We start from the raw sequence: 22,971 nt of genomic DNA on the forward strand, positions 1-22,971 counted from the left end.
TTTGAGACCTGTTTTCAAAACAGGACAATAATAATAATACTAATACCCTTAAGATTTTGAGATTTTACAATTAATAAGTTTAGCGGGACTTCTAGTTAATATAAATGGGGTATTTGGTCTAGCAGGATTTGGTTACACATCACTAGAATGTATTGGTTAAAATAATTTTTTTTTAAGCCTAGTGTCCAGAAAGTAGCATACATAGAGTTTATTTTATTTTATTTACATAAACAAACGGTGTGTTAAGGAGATCAGTTTAAAACCAGTAAAAGTCAATACATATCTTCTGTATGGCTATATCCAGAGCAAAAATCCATGGATCTTCATAATCCAGTGTGTTTAATTTTCATTTTTACATTTTAAATGATAGATCATTATTCCACACAAGGTAACTAAATATGAAAATACTAAATTGGAGCATGTAATTCCACATTGCCATTAGATTTCAAAATAGCAACAGGGAAATTTTAATGGGACAAGAGACATCAGGAAAGATAAGAAAGGGACATTGGTAAGACAAGAAAGAAAAGGGATGATTAAGCCAACAATGAAGATTACAAGAAAGCAGTTTGTTTTGCCAGTAGTTATAGTATTGGATACTGGCTGGTCTGCCCCCTATCTTGATTGCCTTTCCAAAGCTCCTGACAGACAGTTACCACTTTCTAATGAAAGCTATCTAAGTGCAAATGTCTGCGACAGGTCTGCACAATGCCAGTTTTGTTCTAATTCCAAATGTCATAGTTCAATAGTGCAAGGTCTTGTCTGAGCCTATCTTGTACAGTTTCTCCTCCTACTTGGCAGATGGTATCCTCACTTTATTTGTTTTAAAACTTTTCTAGTTGCATTTGATAATTTCAACTAAAATGTTGAGTAGAGGCACCTTTGTGTATCACTTAGTCAGTATGCAATAGTTGCTTGCACACTCCCTATATTTGTGAAAGCAAGATAGGAACTACTGAGATTTATATTCAAAAATATAAGGAATATATATATTCAAAAAATATAAGGAATATGAGCTTACTAATTATTGTTTCCATAATGCACAAAATCTATTCGCTAACATGAAAAGACTCACTGACCTTAATTAAATTCTCATCAATTAATATGGCAAAACAGGACGTGGTTAATAAACACTCGTAAAATGCACTCTACATCCCTACATTTTGCAACTAATTGAAATTGCAAGTAGAAGAAAATTTCTTTTAAAAATGGCCTTAGTGCTTCCAGTACAAACCCAAAAAAGAACGAAGAAGATTCATGTATTAGGAATACAGATGAATACTTCCAAGTGCTTACTGTGATGTAAGAATTAAAATTTAAAAATTTTTTGGAAGCACAATGTTTTGGTTTTTTTCAGATAATTACAAATCTCAACATCCTCAAATCAGATGAGTACAATTTTTTTAGCTTTCCCCTCATTAAGTATATGTGTTCCCATGCTGTAAACAATTGCTAAGAGAATGCAGCTGTCATTATTTATTTCTCAAAACAATATTGAAATTTTAATTGTGCTATCCAGCCAAATCAAGTTGTTATTTTTTTTTAAGATTAAAAATAGGTACAACTAAAGTTATCCATTGCTGACCAAAGACCTATTTTACTTATCAGGAGGACAATGTCTCCACAATAGGACAGATCTTTATCATTTTGATAGAAGGATAATTGTGACTGAAAATAAGAACTGGCAAAATCCTGCTTTCTTTTTGTTCTAACCTTGTGTGACTGATTTTCAGGTTTATATACAATGAACTTCTCAAATCATAGGCAATAGTGAAATCTTTTAAGAAGTCAGAGGTCTGACTGAAAACTAGAAATGTAAACTAGACTTCTGTGAAATTTCTTACATTGACAATTATTCCAGCACTTGGAAATGGACAGTAGACTAAATAACAGTGAATGTCTGGAGAATTATGCTTGATAATTCTGTACTCCTTTGGGAAAATGTGTATTAAAACTTTTTTCTTTCTTTTTTTTTTTTTTTTTTTTTTAACATAGCAATATTTTTATGTTAATAGAACATTTTATAGAGTCTGGGAAGTTGAATCTAGTGAGTTACACTTTAAGAGCACATTGCAGAATACAAAAAGTACAGTGTACAAACCAGATTTTTTTTGTTTAAAGTCAGCACCTCCCCATTTTTTCTCTGTTAAATACATGAACCATATGGACTAGATTATATCTGTATAAATATATAGGAGGGAAATGGTGGAAAAATAAACATCTTGCTTTATACTTTGATTTGTTGGCCAAATGCTGTCATGATCAGGCTTATGCTGATCAGAAGTACTGGCTGCTTTTCAATATCAAAAACATTTAGATATCCAAACTCTACATTTCGATAAGTATGACTTCATGGACAAAACTATTTCTGCTCCAATAACTCTTTATCTTTTCCACCCCTTTTTATCCTTGTTTCATACATTTTAATAAGCTAGTTATATATTTGTTGTGTATCGGTGATAATTTGTTAAAAGAATATGTACTTTCATTACGCATAATTGTAAAAATACTGCTGTCAATCACCTTATCCTCTCTCATTCCCAGTAAAAGAATCTTATGTTAATGAAGATAAACCAAATACTTGATGTGTAACTGGATGCATCTAAGTGTAGCTTTGTACAAAATTTATTCCTGCATCCCTCTGAAACTCTGAAAAAAAGTCCTATTGATACATTGTATGTGCATTGCTGTTCAATTTCTTGCAGGAAGGACACTGAGAAATCCTTGCAGGAAATGTTAGAAATGCTTCATTCCACTGCTGTTAGTGGGAAGTTAGCACTAGGGTTAGGTTAAAGATGAAAATATAAACCAACACTGATAAACTTACCTTTCTATGTTTTGTGATTCTCTTTTCATGAGTATTTACAGTTCACAACAGTGAAGAGCAATACTCTGAAACACATATTGTTAAGAAATGTTTTCATTCCAAACAAAGACAATATACCTGCTAACATTCCAGATGTAAATAATCAAAATAGGATTATTGTGAGAGAAGAACTTACTTAAAACAACTGTGTTTATAGACCATTGTTTACCTCAGGAAATTGTAGAACACAGAATCACCAAGAAAAGACCTACAAGATCATCTAGTCCAACCATCCACCTATATCACCAACAGTTCTCTTTAAACCATGCCTCTCAACACAACATCTAAACGTTCCTGGGTCAGTGACTCCACCACCTCCCTGGGCAGCCCATTCCAGTGCCTGATCACTCTTTTGGAAAAGTAGTATTTCATCATATATCTCAGCCTCTGAAAAAGTGGATGTTTTGAATAAGTAGGGCTTCACCCTATTCTGCGGTAGGCTGGCACAATGTTGACTGTCTTGTAAAGTCCGCTTTCTACATGAAAAAAGAATCTGAAATGCATGTTTCATGATGATGAAGGCATTTCAAAATGCTTCTCATCTCATCTCCCTTAGATCTAGGCCAAAATATTAAACATTTTAACAAATGTTAAATATTTCAATAAAGGTGCAGTCTACCTATTGATCCTCTTTCCTTTTGAGTGGGTTGTTTCTCTAGCATGAGAGCAGAATGTATCACAGAGCTTCCTTTATAGGATAGATTCACTGCAGCAAGTACCAAAAATTGTATATATACAAGGTAATCACATCGGAAACTAAAGTACCATCTAAACTTCAATTTTTCCAGCAAATCCGTAGGAATATTAACAAATGACATTTTCTGTTCCATTCAAAATATCCATAGCCTTTCCTCTTTAAATCTATTTATTTATAGAACCTATGAGATAGATTCTACATTCTGCTAGGGAGAGCTTACAGCCTGAAATTTTAATCCTGATTTTCCTCTTCCACTTTAGACAGTGGTGTCTATCAAGTTGAAAGGATGCATTTTCAGAGGATTACAAAAACACGTTCTCGTACTTTTATTTTTCCCAGCTGAAAACTAAGATAACATACCTGGTACTTTTCTTGTGGAAAGTGTTGACTACAACTCAGTAGCTCAGAGGAGCTCTTCCTCCCATAGACATGATTGTCAATATTAAATAGGTGGCTAAGCATCATCTTATCTCACATCTTGAGATAAGAGAACTGCAGGAAGATTTTCAGCATCACTTTTCTCACTTTTACAAACACCTGTAGAAAGGACAAATGATAATATAGATTTAATTAAATTTTGTTTCCCAATACTTAATTAGATGCAGTTTTGGCTTTGATACATACTTTACTAATTTTCCTGAATTGTTTCTCCTTGCTAATTCTAAAATATTCTTAGCAATGAAATGTATTGTCCATACAAAAGCACATTTGCACAGATCTTAAATTATCAGTCTCTGCATTTAGATAAGATGTACTTTGCTCATATTAGTTACTCATCTTTTGCCTAGTTAACAAACTGCAACACACAGTGCGAGATTTACTTCCTATTCTAGGCATCAGGAAATAAAGCAGCACCTCTGCTGTATTTACACAGCTGTACTGGTGTATGCCTAATCTTGCATTTTAATCTCACTCCCAACTCAACCACAGTGTTTTTGTGGCATTGCACCCTTGGAATTCGCCAAATGGTTCTTCCAGGAGAGGAACATAAAGGTGAGGTTGCTCCTGCTGCAAACACCATCACATTGCCATGGCATGAACAGGACTGTATGTTGTGCTAGTTCATGTGTGTGTCTGAAATAGTAGCAGCAGCATGAACAAATTACACCTCTAGTCAAACCAAGATCTAGATACAGTACTCATTAACCTACCTTACATGTGGACATATTACAGTATTTGGATGTGTATGTATTAAGAATGAGGATACTTATTTAAGAATCAGAGCTTATACTGACTGCTTTTTTTTTGTTTGTTTGTTTAAAAAAAGTCAAGCAAATATGGCTATATTTCATTGTTATCCAGATAACCACTTTCTAAAACTGTGATAATTTTAAAATTGTATTTAGTTACTTTGGACGTGTCAAATTATTTCAGTTATCTCATGCATTTTTTCATTTACTACATGAAACAAAAAGTGTTCATTTGTTCTGTGTAATTTAATTTACCTTTCAGTTTTAAATGTATTTAATCCCCGTCTGTATAATCCATGGATGGCACATGTATACCTACGTACTGAATTGTTCCAGGAAATTATGGTACTTATTGCCTTATAATATGAATTTTTCTTGTTGTACAAGAAAGTATTTAACACTTTAAAAAAGATTTTTCTATGACCTCACTACTTTGCGCACTGCATTATGTGGTAATGGAAACCTCATCAATTACAGGCTGTTCAGTTACATCCTGTGTAATGCAGGGTCACCCTATGGACCTTATATATAATTACAGACAAAAGGCCTATTCTTTTCCATATAATCATGAACCTAAATTACTTTTGACTCAGACTTGGCAGGACTACAAATCTCTGCTGCCTGTGTTTAATAAAAAGAATGAGATTACTGAATAAAAATATTTTATAAGACCGCTGACTTATATCCCAAAAATGTTGACTCATCACAGCACCCATTCTGTAGACCATTTTCAAAATGGAAACCTCCTTTGTGTGATGCCTTGCTTTCTCTCCTTCTAATCTTCATTTCAGACCCTGTCTGGTGCTGTTTGATCCCACTCAGTGCCCACTAGGTCATGCACATAAGTTTTTCCATTGATTCCAGTGGTTGATCTATTGGCCCCAGCATACTTGAAGATGTGAAGAAATAATTGTAAGAAATTATTCAGCAAATATTCTGAAAATTATTTCAGTACATATGATGCCTGGCAGTTTGGCTACATTCTCTGCTTTGTGCTTGCAATTATTTCCTTCTTATGTATTGGTACTGAAGTTTCCTTGCTCTGATCTTTCACATCTGCATTGCTATTTGACTCTAACCAGGTCAAGAGGGACCAGAAGAGGGTTTAGGTGTATCAGTGGCAGTAGGATGGGACTGGCTCAGTTTTTCATTTGTCACTTGTATTTTAACTGAATTCCACCAACAGCTGGAAGTGCTCAGATTTCTAAAGCCTATGCTGAGAGCATGCTGTAGGAGCGACTCTAAAATGAAGGTAAGTGGCTTTACTGACTACAGGAAGAGCTAATCAGTGAATTTTGATATTGATTTAAATAGAAGCAAAATTAGGCTGATTCTCCAGCTGAGTTTCAATGCTTGGTATTAAATATTTTCCAAATGCAAGACTACAGCATTTTTGCAAGTTTAGTCCACAGATCAGGGATCTTTGCTTGTCTGCAAGAACAATTTATTGGAAATTAGTCCCTATTTGGAAAAAGGAAAAAAGGAAATTTTTGTGTAAGTTTACTTTTAGCCCTTGGTTACATGAATAATCCATGCTACTGTTGTAGTGTGGGAGTGTTTCTTATATTTCTATTTTTCAGGTAATGTAATGAGTCTCTGCACAGAAATGCAGCATGGATTTTTTTTTTTAAAGTAATCATAGAGTTCATAATTATGAATTATTTATTATTCATTGTTTTATCAACGGCTCAGTATTTGGGCTGTCAAATATCAGCAGAGAAAAAAGCAACCAACCCTGTGGAACCCTGTGGAATTGTACACAAATTAAAACCTGTTCTAGTAGGTGATTTACTACAACTGCCCTCATGGAAGTTTTCAGATACATAGCACAGATTGGCAAACTTGGTCACAAACATTGTTCCATTGACTTCCATAGAACTGCCATTGATAGGTACTACATCTGTGCATAGGGAATAAGAGGTGCAATCTAAATGCTAAGCATAAGCATTGGAAATGTTTTGCAAAAGGAAGAATTGCTATGGACTTCAGCTGGAGCCAGTTCATCCACTGTGAAGTCTTAACGGATTACTTCCTTTACCAATGTAAAAAGACAAAAGCAAGCCTTTTCATACAAAAATGTGTATTATTAAACACAGATCACTAACTTTAAATCGCAAATTGCTGCTGAAGGAGTATCACTAGCACAGTTTCAAAAAATGTATTCTTTTCTCAATACTTTGTGACAATTTTCTTCTGAAAAAGTTCATATTCTAATTTCAGGATCAAATCTGTACTGAGTTTCCAGATCCATTGAGACCTTCTGAGGTTTACTTGCTTATTTTCCTAACTGAGCAAACATAAGCTTTTCTTTCTTTTTCACGTCTAGTTCTGTTTATAAGTGACTTTTAATCAGTTTTTGTAGAAGAACCAAAACAACTTAAGGTAACCAAATGCACCAAGAACATCTCATGTTTTTAAAAATGATCTTTTTAAAAAGGATCCTGTCTATATTGAGGTAATAGGTCTTTATTTCTCCATTGTAAACATATGAACATAAAGCCTATCCTTAAATTATAATGTGATTTCGTTTTAGACACACTTGTAATTCTCCCATTATTTTCAGTGATATCCAAAAGAATCACAAAGTGATGGTCAGCAAAGTGCTGACTGTACATCCTGAGAAAACCAGACTCTATCAGTTTCAGTATTTGTTAGAAAAGTCTTGCATACTTAGTATACTAAATGGAAAATAAATCAAGTCCCTTATTTGGATGCACTCAAGGCTCTGGGCAGCCTGGTCTAGTGGTTGGCGACCCTGCCCGTGGCAAGGGGATTGAAACTAGATGATCATTGTGGTTCTTTTCAACCCAGGCCATTCTATGATTCTATGATTTGTAAATTCTAATAAATACTTTCTGTAGCATTAGCAACCTCACATCCTGCTGAAAGCTAAATTATTGTATTTAAAACAAATTAAGGCTCACTCTCTTTATATGATTACATCAAAAATAAAAATTATGATAAAAATTAAAATCTTAAAGACTGAATCTGTACACATGGATCATTTGATCAAGCCTGAACCCCCTCTTGGGAAAAGGATCATTATGACAACCACTCTTTTCTTCCCAGTGCATCTTCTGTGACTCTGGTTACTTCTCAGTCTCACCTATATAACCCCCTCCTCCCTGTTTAGGTATCATTTTGTAACCTCCCTTCATAAGCAGAGTTCAATGCATGTGAGATTCCTGCAGACCCACACACCTAGGTGAGAAAAATGAAATCAGAATACATGAATAAGCACCTGAGTCAAAGCTTTGCCTGAAGTGTTTTGCAAGATTCATCACTCTCATCTATTCTCTCCCTCCCATGCTAATCAGCAGAATTCTGTCTCTTCCAGGCTAGAAGGGGGGGAATAAAAGAGCTTAGGTTAGGGAAAATGAAATTTAGCTGTTATTGCGATGCCAAGAAATGTTAGCTAGGCAATGAAGGTAGCCCTAACCAGGTAGGCTGAGCATACTTCAATCCTTCCAAAGGATAGAAGTAGCTAACTTGTCACAACAGCAACGAATTTTCAATTAAAACAGAGCCATAATGAGTTGCTTTCAGGCTAATGTCTTGTACATATTCTGGTGTTTTGTTTTGTTTTTTCAAAGACAAAATGAACTTTCACCAATTCTAACAGTTTCTAAATTAAATACATAAACAAAGATGATAACCCAGAAAGAACAAAGAACCTGTGTATAACATCCATGCACAAATGCAGTGGACACATGCAGCAGCACAGTTATTGTGCTGCTGTAGAAACCATAGCGGAGTATTCTTTAACTATGGGTGATTGAAGTGGCAACCGTATTGCTGCAATAATACTTTAATCATAGCCCAGTGGAACTAAAACAATCACAAGTAATACTAAACACTAGTCCTTGCTTTTCCTTAGCACTGGAGCTCACTCATATTTATAGACAAAAGCCTTCTGCCCCTTCAGAGTATTTTGGAGGCTGCTAAAGAAAGGCTCATGTTTAATGGATGGGACCCATTAAACACATGGGGTCCCTCACATGAAGAAGGCATGCTCCTCTCTCTTTTAGTCATAATGCAAGATTGTGGCAACACCAATAAGCTCAACCAGATGAGTTCTTCTCAGCCAAAAACATTTGGGTAGGAAATAGATCCTCTGGAGAAGTGAACCTAAAGCCTCATGCTACAGACAAGTTGGCAACAAAAGGGTGTTTCCTCCATTAGGCAGTCAGACTTGGCAAAATATGAACAGCATCAACAGTGGTAAATTAAAAGTATAGCAAAGAATCCAAGCTGAACAATGTGAGACAGAGACAAAACGAAGTGCTGGCTGTGCTGGTGGGAGGAGGAATCAGCAACGATCAGGTCACACAAAATTCTACAGCATTTGGGAATAAGCAGATTACCATTCAGAGCACACGGAAGTGGGATAAAACTAAACTCTCCAAGACATTTCTCTACGCGGCATTTGTTTCCAGCCCTTTTGTTTCCCGCAGACCTCTCAGGGGCTCCCCGCACCCTTCTGCCCCTGGACGCGCTGCGGCTTCGCTGACTCGCTGCCCCCGCCCCAGTCCGCCTGTGCCCGGGCTCCCTCAGACCTTTGTGAGAGTGTCAAAGAGGTCGGGGGAGCCCTAGCCGAGGGGGCACGGCCTCTGAAGAAGGTGGCTGTAGAGGAGTCCCTTGCGTGAGGGAGAAGCGTGGGAGGAAAAACGCGGCGGGACGGCGGGCTGCAATAAAGTCGGAGGGCGGCGGAGAAACAGGGACGGCGGAGGAGCTGTGGCTGACGGCCGAGCAGGAGGCAGGCTCCGAGCCGGGCTGCGGACAGCGGGGTGCTCGGGGCGGGTGACGCGCGGGGCCGGGCGGCGTTCGGGAAGGCAGCGGCAGGTAGTGGCACACACCGCGACGGCCGCCCCGCTCGCCCTTCCCCCGCGCGCAGGGGAGCCGAGAGGAGGTGGCGATGGGGGGAGAGGGGGGGGTACGCGGCGGGGGGGATTAGCGGGACGCCGCGGCCCCGCCTTCCCCCTTCGCATCCCGGGCGCGATGAGAAGGGGAGATGGACGCGAGCCGGCGGGACTGGCACCATGACATTGGCCGGCTTCGTGGTGGCGCTGGTGCTCGGGGCGCTGCCCGGAGCCCGCGGGCCGGGGCAGGTCTCCGCCGGCCTCCCCGCCGCTCGCGCCCCGCCGCAGCCCCCCGTCCCGCCTCCGCCGCAGCCCCCCGCCGGCTGCCCCGCGGGGCGCTTCGCCGCACCCCAGCGCCCCTGGCCGACCGCGGCGCCCGCCCTTCCGCGTCGCGGCTCGGCGGGCAGGCTGCCGCGGAGCCGCCGCAGCTCCTGCGCCCCGCCCGGCGGCGGCGGCGGCGGCCGACCCCGGTGCCGCCCTGGGAGCGGCCGGCGCCGGACGGAGCGGGAGCGCGCCGACTGCGAGCGAGGTGAGCGGAGCACCGGCGCTCGGACGGGACGCGGCGGGAGGTGCGCGCGGGGCTCCGCGTCCCGGAGCGCGGCGGTGGCGTCGGCATCCCGCGCGCGGCTCCCCCGCCGCGGTCTTCGGAGAGACTGCGGGTCGAGGGAGGGGACGAACGCCTTTCGCCACGGTGACAGCAAAGGGTTTTCTCAGTGGGGGTTTTAAACTTTTTCATCGGCAGCTGCACCGGCAAGACGAAGGTACCACGTCGTTTTATGCGTTAAGTTAGAACTCGGCGATTCGCGTTCAGAAACGGTATCCTAAGCGTTCGGCTAGGTAAGACTGGCATTCCCATCTTGTAACCGGGTGCACTTCTCTGGGGAGCGGCTTGGTCGCCCTCTCGCTCTCTTTTTCTTTTTACATTTTGCGATTACGGGGTTTGCAAGTTAGCACTGGGGGCTGCAGGCATCTGTGAGCCCGGCCCCTCACAAACCCTCCTAACTGAACCCACTGGCTGAGATGGAAGTTTTCGATGCTTGAGGACTGAGCAGCGATTCCAGCACTCAGCCCTCGGCTTTAAAGCTCATCGGCTTTTGCAACCCCCGCAGAGGGAGTGTTTATTTACCGACAGGCTTTGAATGACTTTGCTAGAGGGAAACATATTTTTCTGCATCTCTTTGATATTATCTCCTACCTAAGAATTCTGTCCTATCTGTATCCGTACTAAACACGGTCACACGTAACTGTTGCAATGAAAATGAAGACTCTCTCCCTTGTTGCCCTTCCCTTCACATATCTTATAATACCTAAAGGTTAGTAAGGGATTTACTATTAGTATTAATAATTTTGTTATCGTCAGGGAAGATTTTTTAGATCTTTGAAGACGACAGATATATTTCTCTCCCAGCAATAATCCTAGAAGACCTATCTGTCAGATGCACAACTGAGAAAATGTAATTTGAACAATGTGATAAATTATATGTACTAGTATAAACCATCACATGAAGAGCACACGGAGGCACCAAGGTCCATATTGTTTAGCTATGCTTACAAGAGAAGAAAGCGCCTTCTGAAGCCAAGTTCAGAGTCAGTGCTGTACTCCTTCGAGAAGACAGAGTGATGTTATGTGTTACAGATGTTTCCTGGGAAAGAATACCAGGCAGCTGATGCCATGGTGGAGAAAACAATAACTAGACTAAGATGAAAAGAATGGAGAATATTTCACAGCCTTTAACTGGTCACAGACTGGAAAAGGGTCCCTTTTGCTTCGCTAGTTTAGTCTAGCATATTTACAGCTTTTTTTGGAATGTATCAGTTTGGTTCCCAAAGTACTCTGTAAGGATTCTGGACTTGTATGTCAGAGTAAGGATTAATGTATCATTTTATTGCCAATTTCACTCTAACTTAATTCTAGAATCCCCTTTACGTTTGGTAAGAACTTGATCAAGTAAAAGATGATGAAAGTACTGTGTGATTTGGGTTTAGCTGTATTTCTTCACTCTTTTCAGATTGTTTCTTGTCTTTCCTCTTTGCCCAAGAAAAAGAAAATCCAGGTTAAGATAGAGGACAGAGCTATTGAACAGTAGGTGATACTTTACAGCTAAAAGGTTTTGCTTCTGTTGGACTCAACAATGAAATCTCAGTGGCTCCAGTGGGCCAAAATCTGTCCAAGAGTCTTCGTGGAGGTGGTACCAAAGAATTTCAGAATGCATTAAGTAGCGTAATGTGGAACATGGAAATAAGTCAAGCTATTTCCCCCAAAAAAACATTACTATAACTTTGGTCCTGAAATACACTCATTTCTCACAAGAAGAGAAGAAGTGCAAGTAGGTCTATGTTATGATGCAGTTTTTAGCTAGAGAAGGGCAAACTATCTTCCCGTTTCTGGTGTTTTAGTGCATGTGCTGAGGAGACCTGCACTGAGTTTTAGCACCTGCAATTACTAAATACAATGCAGTGTTCAATGCCTTAAATGTAAATCTCCTGGATTTACTAGCTTAAATATTATGACTAACATGCAGAGTTAAATGGCTAAACTTTGTGCATGTATATATATATTAAAGTGCTTCATATTTTAACAGTAATGCTGAAAAACTAAAAAAATAATAAAAAAATAATAACAATACCCTTTGCAATTATACTAGACAGTAACAGACTAAATTCAGTTTAATAGTTTAACAGATTTTTGGTGCTTCATTTCCTTCCTTCTAAAATGAGAGACATCTGGGTAATATTTCTTATTCATGCCTTGAAAGCAAGTAAACCAAATGCAAATATACATAAATTATCATGATTGACCAAGGAAATAATAAGGGAAAATAAATGAGTCTGAGAGTATGCTGTACGAAGAACCAGCCGAAGTCCAGCAGAATTTATTATTTTAGGTACTGCTTGTAACAACTTACCTGTTCATACCCTACTCATTCAACAACACACAATGCTTATGGGGCATGTAGCTGCAGTATTCTACATGATCTGTTGTTATACATCTAATTTAAAGCTCTTTGAGTAAGTTAACTATTTTTCTTCATTTTACAAAGAGGAAACAATAAAAGAAGGGGTAAATGTCTTGCCAGTGGTCACAGTACCAATCAGTGTCAGAAATGGAAATAAAGCACACATCTTCAGAATGTCCAGACTTTCCATTTAAATCTCTTTCATCACAAGTGATTCCACTAGTGCCAATCAAATAATGCTTCACTAAATGCTTCCAGGCAGTTGATGGAAGGTACTGTGGGACTTTCGTGTTTCTTAATAGCATAAAGAAAAAATTAAGCATGATTGTCTATTTTTGTCTTCTAAGGTTGAAGCAGCTCTTCTGGAATCATTCTTATTACAGCTGCACAGCATGAGACCTCCTAATTTTCTACAGCTCTCTACCATATAATACAATTGCAGTCCTTTAGAGCTTGCTACATTCCTAAAATTTCAATTTACTTTTTACAAAGCCTTAAGCAATTGATCATTGCTATGATGAACCTCACTGCTGCAGAAGAACCAATTCAGCACACTGCACACTGAGTACATATAATATTTATGAAACTTCTAATATAAGTTTCTCTGAGTATGCAATAATGCTATGTACTAAAATTCTCATCTTGGATCTTTAAAAGTAGTCCTGACAAATGCATCATTTTTCAAGGTAGAACTACCAAGAGAAAGCAGTTATAATTTTAGACTGAGAGAGGGCTTGGGAAAGTGGTGGATAACAGCACCACTCACCAGCACCCATAGTTTTGCTGAAGTCAATAGGGATAATTTCTTTGATTTCAGCTGGCCTGACATCAGAAGGGAAGAAGAGCATCCATCGATTTGAACTGGTATTAGATTGGGCCTATAATGCAGACAGATTTATTTTTTTTTCCAAATACCTCATGTAAACCAATAAATTTAATTCATTGTGAAGCTGGGACAGATTCATAGTATTCTGAATCATCCGCTAGTGTTCAGAAATACTACAACTTGTAATATGGTTATGTGGGATATGGAGCGTGTATCAATGGGACATCCTTATACTTAGTATTAATTTGCACCTACCTAATTGACTCAGGGGCAACAGAGATGGAATATCAGTGCAGGGCCTTTCTGTGGCACTGTCTCACGCTGAAACACCTAGCAAAAGCAAGCAGAAATAACATTTGCTGTTTTCACAAATTTCCAGAATTGGAATACTACTTTTGCTTTGCTGCAGACCTCTAATTTGAGATCACATAGCAACAGAGGGCAAGGCACAAGAAACATCTATTTCTGATCACTCCTTCGAAAATCTGCATTTACAGCCAAGCTACAAACCTTTAAACACAGGTGTTTACAAAGAAAATACTGGTACACTTTCACCATAAACACCATAAACCCCACTACTGCAGTACTTAAAGCAGGAGTGGAAGTGATTCTCATTCTGTCTAGAAAACAAAATAGGGTTTGAAGTCACTCAGCATTTCTAGGCGTGGGAATGATATAGCAGAAGAGGCCTAAGGACCACTCATGCTGTTTACAGAACAATTCCTTTAAAGTACTTCTCCTTTTTAGAGTTAATAAAAACTCTGCTGGGTGGTTTTCCTCTGCCTTTTTTTTTTTTTTTTTTTTTAATTACTCTGTGTCTCAGCTTGTGCCTATATGGCAGGTGTTGCAGAGCAAGTCTCAGCAGTACTCACTAGATACCCTTACTTCCTTCCATTTGCAAGTATAACTTAATCTCTTTTAAACAATGATAGCAGATGGGAAAGATTCTGACTTGGGCACATACTAGAGTTAATCTAAAATTACTAGACTGTGTGTCAACAACATGAATTGACCATCAGTAGTCTTGGGTAAAATATAATTAAAAGAAATGCATACATTTCTGAGTGTATGTAAATGAGCGTGCTTTGTGAAGATGGTAGATAAGTATTCTTCAAATAGGGCTGAATGAATGCTGTTCACAATATGTGTCCTAGAGCTGATTAGTAGGCCTGCTTTGTGCTTCTGTGCCCTTGTCTCTAACTCTCATGGGGTCAATGCATCCCTCTCTGAGGGACTCCTTCATTTTTCTGACTAGTGCTGAGAAGGGTATTGAGAGCCATGGGCAGGATCCTAGTACTCAATAGACAAGGGAAGAACCACTGATGTCATCTACTTGGACTTCAGTAAGGCCTTTGACACAGTACCCCACAACATCCTGCTGCCCAAATTGGAAAAAAAAATGAATTTGATGGGTAGACTGCTTGATGGACAAAGAACTGGCTGCAGGATCCAGTCCAAAGACTGGTGGTCAATGGCTTAGTTTCTGGATGAAGACTGGTGACAAGTGATGTCCCACAGGGGTTGTTGCTGAGGCTGATACTCTTTACTATCTTCATCAGTGACACTGACAGTGGGGTAGAGTGCACCCTCAGCAAGTTTGCTGATGACACCAAGCTGTGGGGTGCAATCAAAACACCAGAGGGATGGGATGCCATTCAGAGGGACCTAGACAGGCTTAAGCAGTGGGCCCAGGTGCATCTCATGAGGTTCAACAAATCCAAGTGCAAGATCTTGCACCTGAGTCAAGAAAAACCCCATTACCAATACACACTGGGGGATGAAAGGATTGAGAACAGCCCTGTCAAAAAAGACCTGGGAGTACTGGTGGATGGCAAGCTGGACATGAACCAGCAACATGCCCACACAGCTCAGAAAGTCAATCGTATCCTGAGCTTCATCAAAAGAAGCATGATCAGCAGGCTGAGAGAGGTGATTCTCCCCCTCTATACTGTGCTGGTGAGGCCTCACCTGGAGTACTGTGTCCAGATGTGGAGTCCTCAGTACAGGAGAGACATAGACCTGTTGGAGAGTGTGCAGTGAAGGGCCACAAAAATGATCCATAGAATGGAACACCTATCCTATGAGGACAGGCTGAGAGAGCGAAGGCTCTTCAGCTTGTAGAAGAAAAGGCTGTGAGGTGATGTTGATAGTGGCCTTTCAGTATCAAAAAAGGAGCTACAGGAAAGAAGGCAACAGACTCTCTAGCAGGGTCTGTGGTGATAGAACAAGGGGAAATGGCTTCATGCTCAGGGATGGTAGTTTTAGGTTAGATATAAAGAAACAATCTTTTACAGCGAGGGTAGCGAGGCACGAGAACTGGTTACCTAGTGTTGTGGTTGATGCCCCTTCCCTGGAGACTTTCAAGGTGAGGTTGGATCAGGCCCTGGGCAACCTGATCTAGCTATGGTGTCCCTCGTCACTGCAGGGGAGTTGGACCAGATGGCCTTCAGAGGTCCCTTCCAACACTAAGGACTCTGTGATTCTATTGTTCTAATGTTGATCAGCTTGCAATTGCCTAAGATCAACCTACTGAACCTACTGAAGCACAATGATATATTTTAAATTCTGTTATGTTTTATGAGGTATCCATTTTACTGTAATTTATTTATCTCATGATCCACTAGAATAACTGCCAGTAGTCCAAATACCACAACATTCTGAATAAGCTACAGAATAAGTTACATTTTCTCAGTAATTTGCTATTTGATTTGCTTGCTATGTAATTATGACTTATGCTAATACATACTTTAAAGCATATATGAAACACACAGAATATTGTATAATTTAGTTTCATTGGATTCTGCTAAAATACTGAGCAAGAACTGGACTGGACTTAGAAAAATACTAAGCCACCCTTCAGAGATTTTTAAATTCTGAAACTTTTGTTTAAAAAAAAGGGTGGAGGGGGGGAATACTTACTGTTTTGCTTGAGGAGTGAATGCTAGATTTTGCTATGGATAGTTTAGGTTAGGCAAAGCTGTAGGTATCAACACCATCCTAGAAGAAGAGTAGTGAATCAGTGTAAACCAGCATGTTAAAATTAATTTTATTATACCATATGTTCAGTTAACTCTAATAAACATCAGATATATTAAAAGGTTTTATGTTAACCACCTGTAAGAAAAGGCTCTCTCTTTATTTCTTTCTAGATTAAATTACAGCTGTCAATCAAGAATATTTTAAATTTGTTAAAAAAACAACCTTTAATAACAAGCTTGTGTATCTGGTTCTTCACTGTATTTTCTTGTGAGACAAACACAGGTCTGTTATGTATGTTGCTATCATTCATAAAAAGCTGGTATTCCTAAGCAGCTGCAAATCTGCAGTAAAAAGGCAAATCAAAATATTTTATTGAGATATTACATGTTTTTGTTTTTTTTTTAAATCCCTCATTTATTAATATTTTCTCCTAGGTCTTGTCACAAAGGCTCACAGAAATAAGATTTGGTCCCTTCCAATCATTTTCCCTTCCTTACCTACTAACATCCACCTCAGTAGAGAGCAGAAGTCACCCAGAGTTCTCTGGGGGAGTTGGCAGCAGGGTAAAGTTGGTTTTCTCCGTTTAACAGTACATGTCCACAGACCTTCATGCTTTTTAGACTTCTTTCATGAGTTGTCTATCAGACAGGCAAAGGATTTCATATTTGTTTTTAATGTTTGGGAAAAGACATGTTGATGTGCAGAAGATGTCTCTTGTATCATCTTTTATTCTGTGTACAAGAATAATTTTTTCCATTATTGTCTCTGGGAATTCTGCAAAAATAGAAAGAGCAGTGAGCCATGTTCTGCCATGGAAATCATAGAAAATAGTTTTATTCTTTTAGTTTTACTCTTCAAGTACTCCTTTATCTAAGTATTTTCATAGATATATTGTGTAATGTGTACTCAGGAAACTCTGCATTGATACAATAATTGTGCAGGACCTTAAGCAATCATGTACAAAAATAAACTTTTTTTTGAGGGTGACATATTCACACTTTCTGGAATGCCAGAAATCACTTTGCTATGACTAAAACTGATGTTTCAATTTATAACAATAGTCTACACAAAACTCAAGTGAAGAGCAGAAATAAACAAAATTCCTGAACCTGTCTGTATGTGACAGAAAAGCATGAAGATTAAAAATATAAACACAGAAAAACAAGGAGCAGTATGGCTTTACTGTTGCTATAATTAAGCCATTTATAGTCCTCTATGCTGAGTGATAGCACACACTGTAACATGAGTTGAATAACTTTTGTTTGTAATTTATCGCACTATAAGTACTGCTGAGAAAATAGAAGGCAAAAGGAACACACAAAATCAAGCTTGAGCTTAATTAATTCCTCGAGTCCTTTGGCAGTCATTTGACTTGGCGGTTTTATAAACTGCACTGAAATAAATTAAAACCAGAACACAATCTGTGTGAAAGCTGAGAAGAAAAGGTAGATCTACCTATTATTATTGTTATTATAATATACATACATGAACACATCAAGGGCACAAGGAGGGCAGGCACAAACACTGACTTTACTCTCCTACTGCTAAAAAACCCTGCAAGCTGGATGATGATGTAGCTTCTGATTTTAAGTAGATCACAGATGAGAGGCAGATGGATTAACTGAGATTTCAGGCAATATTAATGCATGCAATTAGGTTATGTTTTATAATTTAACAGAAATGTATTCTTTCCTGTTGAACTACTGTTCTGATTCTGTAGAGTTACATCTATAACCAGCTTTTTAGCGACATTCAATTGAAGATGCGTCTTGTGCCTCAAATACAATACTGTAATATAAGAATGCAAAATCTATTAATTTATTGGATTTGTCTGTTGTTGCTCCCAAGAAACACACTTTTTTTCCCACTTCTTTTAGAAAATTCCTAGTTAAAACTGGTTTAGTTTGTTTTGTCTGAGAATTTGCTAAAGACCCCTCATGAATTAATATAACATCATAAAGTGTTTTTCTGTCTGAGAACAAGTCTGAACAAATGCATTCTTTGGCTAAAATAAACTACTGACATCCATGACAAGCATAATATTACATGGGTCAGAGCAAAAGCTATGCAATCCATGTGGTTGTTTTCTGATTCTTTTACGCTGGATTGAATTATGTGGAAGATAAAAACATATCACTCATAAATTTTGCTCACTTGGGTAGAGATAAACACATCTAAATATTTATGCAGTCTGTACATACTTTGTTTTGGTGGTTAGAACTTACCAACTAAGCTGTAGCATCAGAAGGATCAGAAAAGTGATGTAGCTTCAGTGTAAGAAGCAAAATGTATTCCCTATGTAAGGAATAAAGTTATCTGCTTTTGTGTATTACTGTATAAGAATGTTAGACATGCCAGAGTACTTGTTGGAAGCAGCTTAACCAAAGAATGCAAAATAAGGTAGCAGTTCTTGAAACAAAAATTCATTCTGCAGAGGGAAAAAAGGAGATTCAGAGTCCAGTAGGTAGGATCAATTATCTGAGACATGGAGCATCTTGGAGACTTATTTTTTTTTTTTTTCTTTGAAGCATCAGTGAGACTCCAAGGTGGCAAGAATGAGTTTGAAGGTACAGTGGAGGTTTATTTGAATGGAGTCTGGGGAACAATCTGTGGCAGCCACTGGGACAATAATGATGCAACGGTCATATGTCGACAACTTGCACTTGGGTAAGTTTTTGTCTGAGTGAAAATTAGTTGACATACTTTAATGACATTACTGTATAAAGGGGAATCTTTTGCTTCCTTCAATTATGTTGTATATCAAAGTGGTCAGTGTGAAAATTAGTATTTTGTTTGAAAGCTGTATGTGGGATCTGAAAAGGAGTGGAGGGAGGGTAGATGCTGTACTTCCAAAGTAAAACAACTTCTGCTTTGATAAACATCCAGATGTCTATGAGGAGAGAAATACGAGGTCTGATCCTAATGTTGTGTATATGTAAGTGTCAATTAAGAGTAGCTCTTTAAGTCACTGAATCTGTAAAAATGTAAATGTGGTCAGAATTTGCTTCTTCATGGCTTATTATCACAGGAATATTCCCTATTCCCAGGAGCACTGTGTTACCCTGGTAATAATCCATTATATTCTGCCAAAAGACAGCTGGGACTCATCCTAGATTTTTGGGAAATGGGGTATTTTTGTTGTGCTATCCTCATACAACTAGGTATTCTGTATGGTTTACTTCTAGTGTTACACATTAATAACTATACCCAAAACCAGACAAATTTTGCAGCTTTACATTTTCATGAAAACATTTTACAGTCATGGTAATATTACAGAGGTTGAAAGTCTGTGCATTGTGTTAACAGCTCACTGTCCTTACTGACCACTGTTTCCCATGGCTGTCAAAGTGGATTTAATCAACAGGACCCTTCACCATAATTTGGTCATTCAGCTCTACATAATGCCCATAGCAATGCTGCAGTTGCTAGTAAGGTGGAACTGAGGAAAAGAAGAAAATGCCCATATCCACAGGAAGTTTTAAAAATAAAATGCAATTTCAGCTTCTAGAAAATCAATGTCATCTAAGCTAGGCAAAGACATTACTTGACTACCCTCCCCCCTCGCTACTCCATTCAGTTTGTATCTTTCAGTAAGACCCAAAATAGAGCTGGTTTATTGCCTTTCTAACATTTCTTACAGTTACATATCAAAGGAGTGATTACATTTGCTACAAGCAGCAGGGGGCGAGTATACCATACTTACTTACATTGTGGCATTCTTAATGATCGCTTTACTCTTTAAGACTGCAAGCCAGAACAAAATCTAAGCTGTTTTATAACATTCAATTCTAATCTGGACACACCATGCCAACTTAAAAAAATATGAGGATTAGATGGGATAAAAGTTCAGCCATCTGGAGGCTCTGATTTTGCTTATGACTTGAGCTGTCTACATGCAATGTCCCCTTTCCTCATTTCAATTTTTTTTTCTATCCATACCATATCTATACCATTCCAATAAACCTTTCAGTTGAAAAAGACCCCTATTAGAAAAGTAGTTCAGTGGTATGTGTGAATGGCTTGGTCTTTTCAATAAAATGACTTGAATCTGCATCCAGGCCAAAAATACCCAAACAAATAGTAGTTGAAACTTTTATTTATGTTCTGTTGAGTGTTTGATAGAAATTTGGATCTGTATACCACAAGCTGAATTCAGTAGGTATTACCAATGTTTTTCAGGTCCTTCCATTTTTCTGCTCCTTTTGCTTTTACAGTACTTGGATGTTGTTTTTAATTTGTTTTTTGTTGGGTATTAGATGGAAGATAAGATTCAGAACAGTTTATTTGGATTCAGTCTGGGAAGGAAAGGAAGCTGTTTATAAATGTTCAGGGTGATGGAGGGTTGGATGGATGGATGGACAGACAGATGGGAATGGCTGAATGGACAATAATGGACGTGAGAATGAGCAAATGCAGTGTGAGGTGATTTCACTGCCCCATGGTCATAACTATATGTGCCACGCACATGAGCTGAGCAGTGACTAGTTTTAATGGAACACAGGAGAGGAGAAAAATGATAGGTCCTTGGCATTATCTGTCATGGAAGTATATCTGCAGTGGGATGAAACTACAGTTCACCTATGGAGTGTGGAAGGAACCACTGCACTGATTTTTGCTGTCAAGAACTGGGAGGAGTGTAGCTGGCCCTGCCAGGGCATAGGCCACTGTACTAAAATATCCCACAACTAAATGGCAAGATCTGGATTACTCTGTAACTGCTTTGTGCAGAAGACTGCCTTGATCTGTAAGTAAATGTGATGACTTTACACTGTTAAGGAATGCTCTTTCTTTTCTACCCCAAGGTTTTTATCTGAGAACCAGGAAAGAATACATTTCACAGATGTTTCACTCCCTTTCCCCCCAGCTCAAATATCCTACCTGATTATTTTTCTTACAGTGAAAAAGGTACATCAAAACACATACCATTTTCCGAACTGGGCCTTATTCCTGTCTACTGGAGCAAAGTGCGTTGTCGTGGTGATGAAGAAAATATACTGTTATGTGAGAAAGACATCTGGCAGGATGGAATATGTCCTCAAAACATAGCAGCTGCTGTTACATGTAGCTCTTCACTAGGTAAGAAACAAAAACAAAACATATGGTTTGGCTAACTCTTTACCTTATTTAAATGTAAGTAATAATAATCAATCATTATAAAATTAGAAAAAGAAAACTTTTCTAGACTTTTTGGTACAGGAAATTAAACAGACTGACTCATAGCACCATTAACTATTTCAAATTCCTCTATGCTGTGTAAGCTTCAACTAGCAGAACCACCTTTTACCATTCCATAATCAAGAAGCAAAATGTTGCTTTGAGATCCAGGTTGTGAGGAAGGGTGAAGCAGAAATGGACCTCTGGCTGTAAAAGTAGGATTGTTTCCTCCACATCTTTTACTTACTTAAAAAAAAAATATATATATATATAATTATTATTATTAGCTACAAAAGCAACATTTCAGTCTGTTAGCTTTTCATGAGCAACAGGGAGGGACATCAGTTTCACTCAGAGGCTAAACCTGACTTTGGCACAGAAGTGTCTGATGAATGTTGACCTTACATTCTGTGAATGTGGCTATGACACTATTTATTGTGTACACTTAAAACAACAGGTCTGAGGTTTCCTACCAGTAGATCACTACCTTACACAAGTCAATGATATTACCAGAGAAATGTATTAATAAGGCTTTTAAGATATTTCAGATTATTTTAACTGACATGATAAACAGTATCTAAGTAGGCAGTTACACTGTCTGATTTAAGATACTGCTGACTTTAAGGATGACTCTTCTGGCAGTGACATTCTCTTCAGTTGTAACCAAAACATGTATGGCTGCTCCCAGCACTGTGCTTCCTTTCTTCCCCTACTTGCATTCCTATCCAAAAGTAGACACATTATGTCCTACAGCTATGCTATTCATAAGGAATTTCAATAAACTACTTAGAAAAACCTAATTTTATTCTTAATTTAGAAAACTGTAGTGTAGGTGGAAGATGAATCCTTTTTAACCTAGGAAAGAAGATGAAGAATCATAGCAAAAGGAACAGTTTTGCCCAAAGAAACTGAAATTTATGAATCAGTAAATTTTATTTCTAGATCATAAGATTTTCTTTCTGCTTATAGATATTTTCACTGGAAAAGCTTATTTGGTTCAGATAAATTTACCAAAGGCATTTTATCCGTGTCAGTAATGTTGAAGGGAAGCTTATCAGTTCTTTAGAGCCCAGGATATATGAGTTTAATTAAATCAATCCTGCGGTTCAGCTGATTAGACAGAGTTTCCTGAAATTGCCTGTTTTGTAGGTTCTACCAGCAGTAACCTTTTTAATGAATATAGTTTAAATAACTACAAAACAAAACAAAACAAGAAAAACAAACAAAAAACATATTTAAATTTCATACCTGTGAGATGGTATGATGGACTCAGAGAAATTCCCTCAATGTTTTTTTTTTTTTCAGTCACAAAACAGCATTAATTGGTTGGAAAGCATACACAAAAAGTGAATCACATTGTGAATCATTCAAATGTTAGATATGATGAAACTTTAAAATAACCTTTAAAATACAAAAGTGACTATTTTTTACATGGTTCTAAAC

General features: G+C 38.5%; 1 protein-coding gene across 1 annotated transcript in view; it reads left to right on the forward strand.

Annotated features, from left to right (window-relative positions):
* The first annotated feature begins 9,697 nt into the window (after positions 1-9,697).
* PRSS12 (serine protease 12) overlaps positions 9,698-22,971 on the forward strand; it is a 41,090-nt gene continuing 27,816 nt past the window's right edge. The window contains exons 1-3 of the mRNA XM_031596909.2: positions 9,698-10,141; positions 18,903-19,041; positions 21,272-21,450. Coding sequence (XP_031452769.2) covers positions 9,793-10,141; positions 18,903-19,041; positions 21,272-21,450 — 667 coding nt within the window. The 5' untranslated portion in view covers positions 9,698-9,792. The remainder of the gene's footprint in view (positions 10,142-18,902; positions 19,042-21,271; positions 21,451-22,971) is intronic.

This window comes from Phasianus colchicus, chromosome 4, assembly GCF_987193195.1.
Source record: "Phasianus colchicus chromosome 4, bPhaCol1.hap1.1, whole genome shotgun sequence".
NCBI lineage: Eukaryota > Metazoa > Chordata > Aves > Galliformes > Phasianidae > Phasianus > Phasianus colchicus.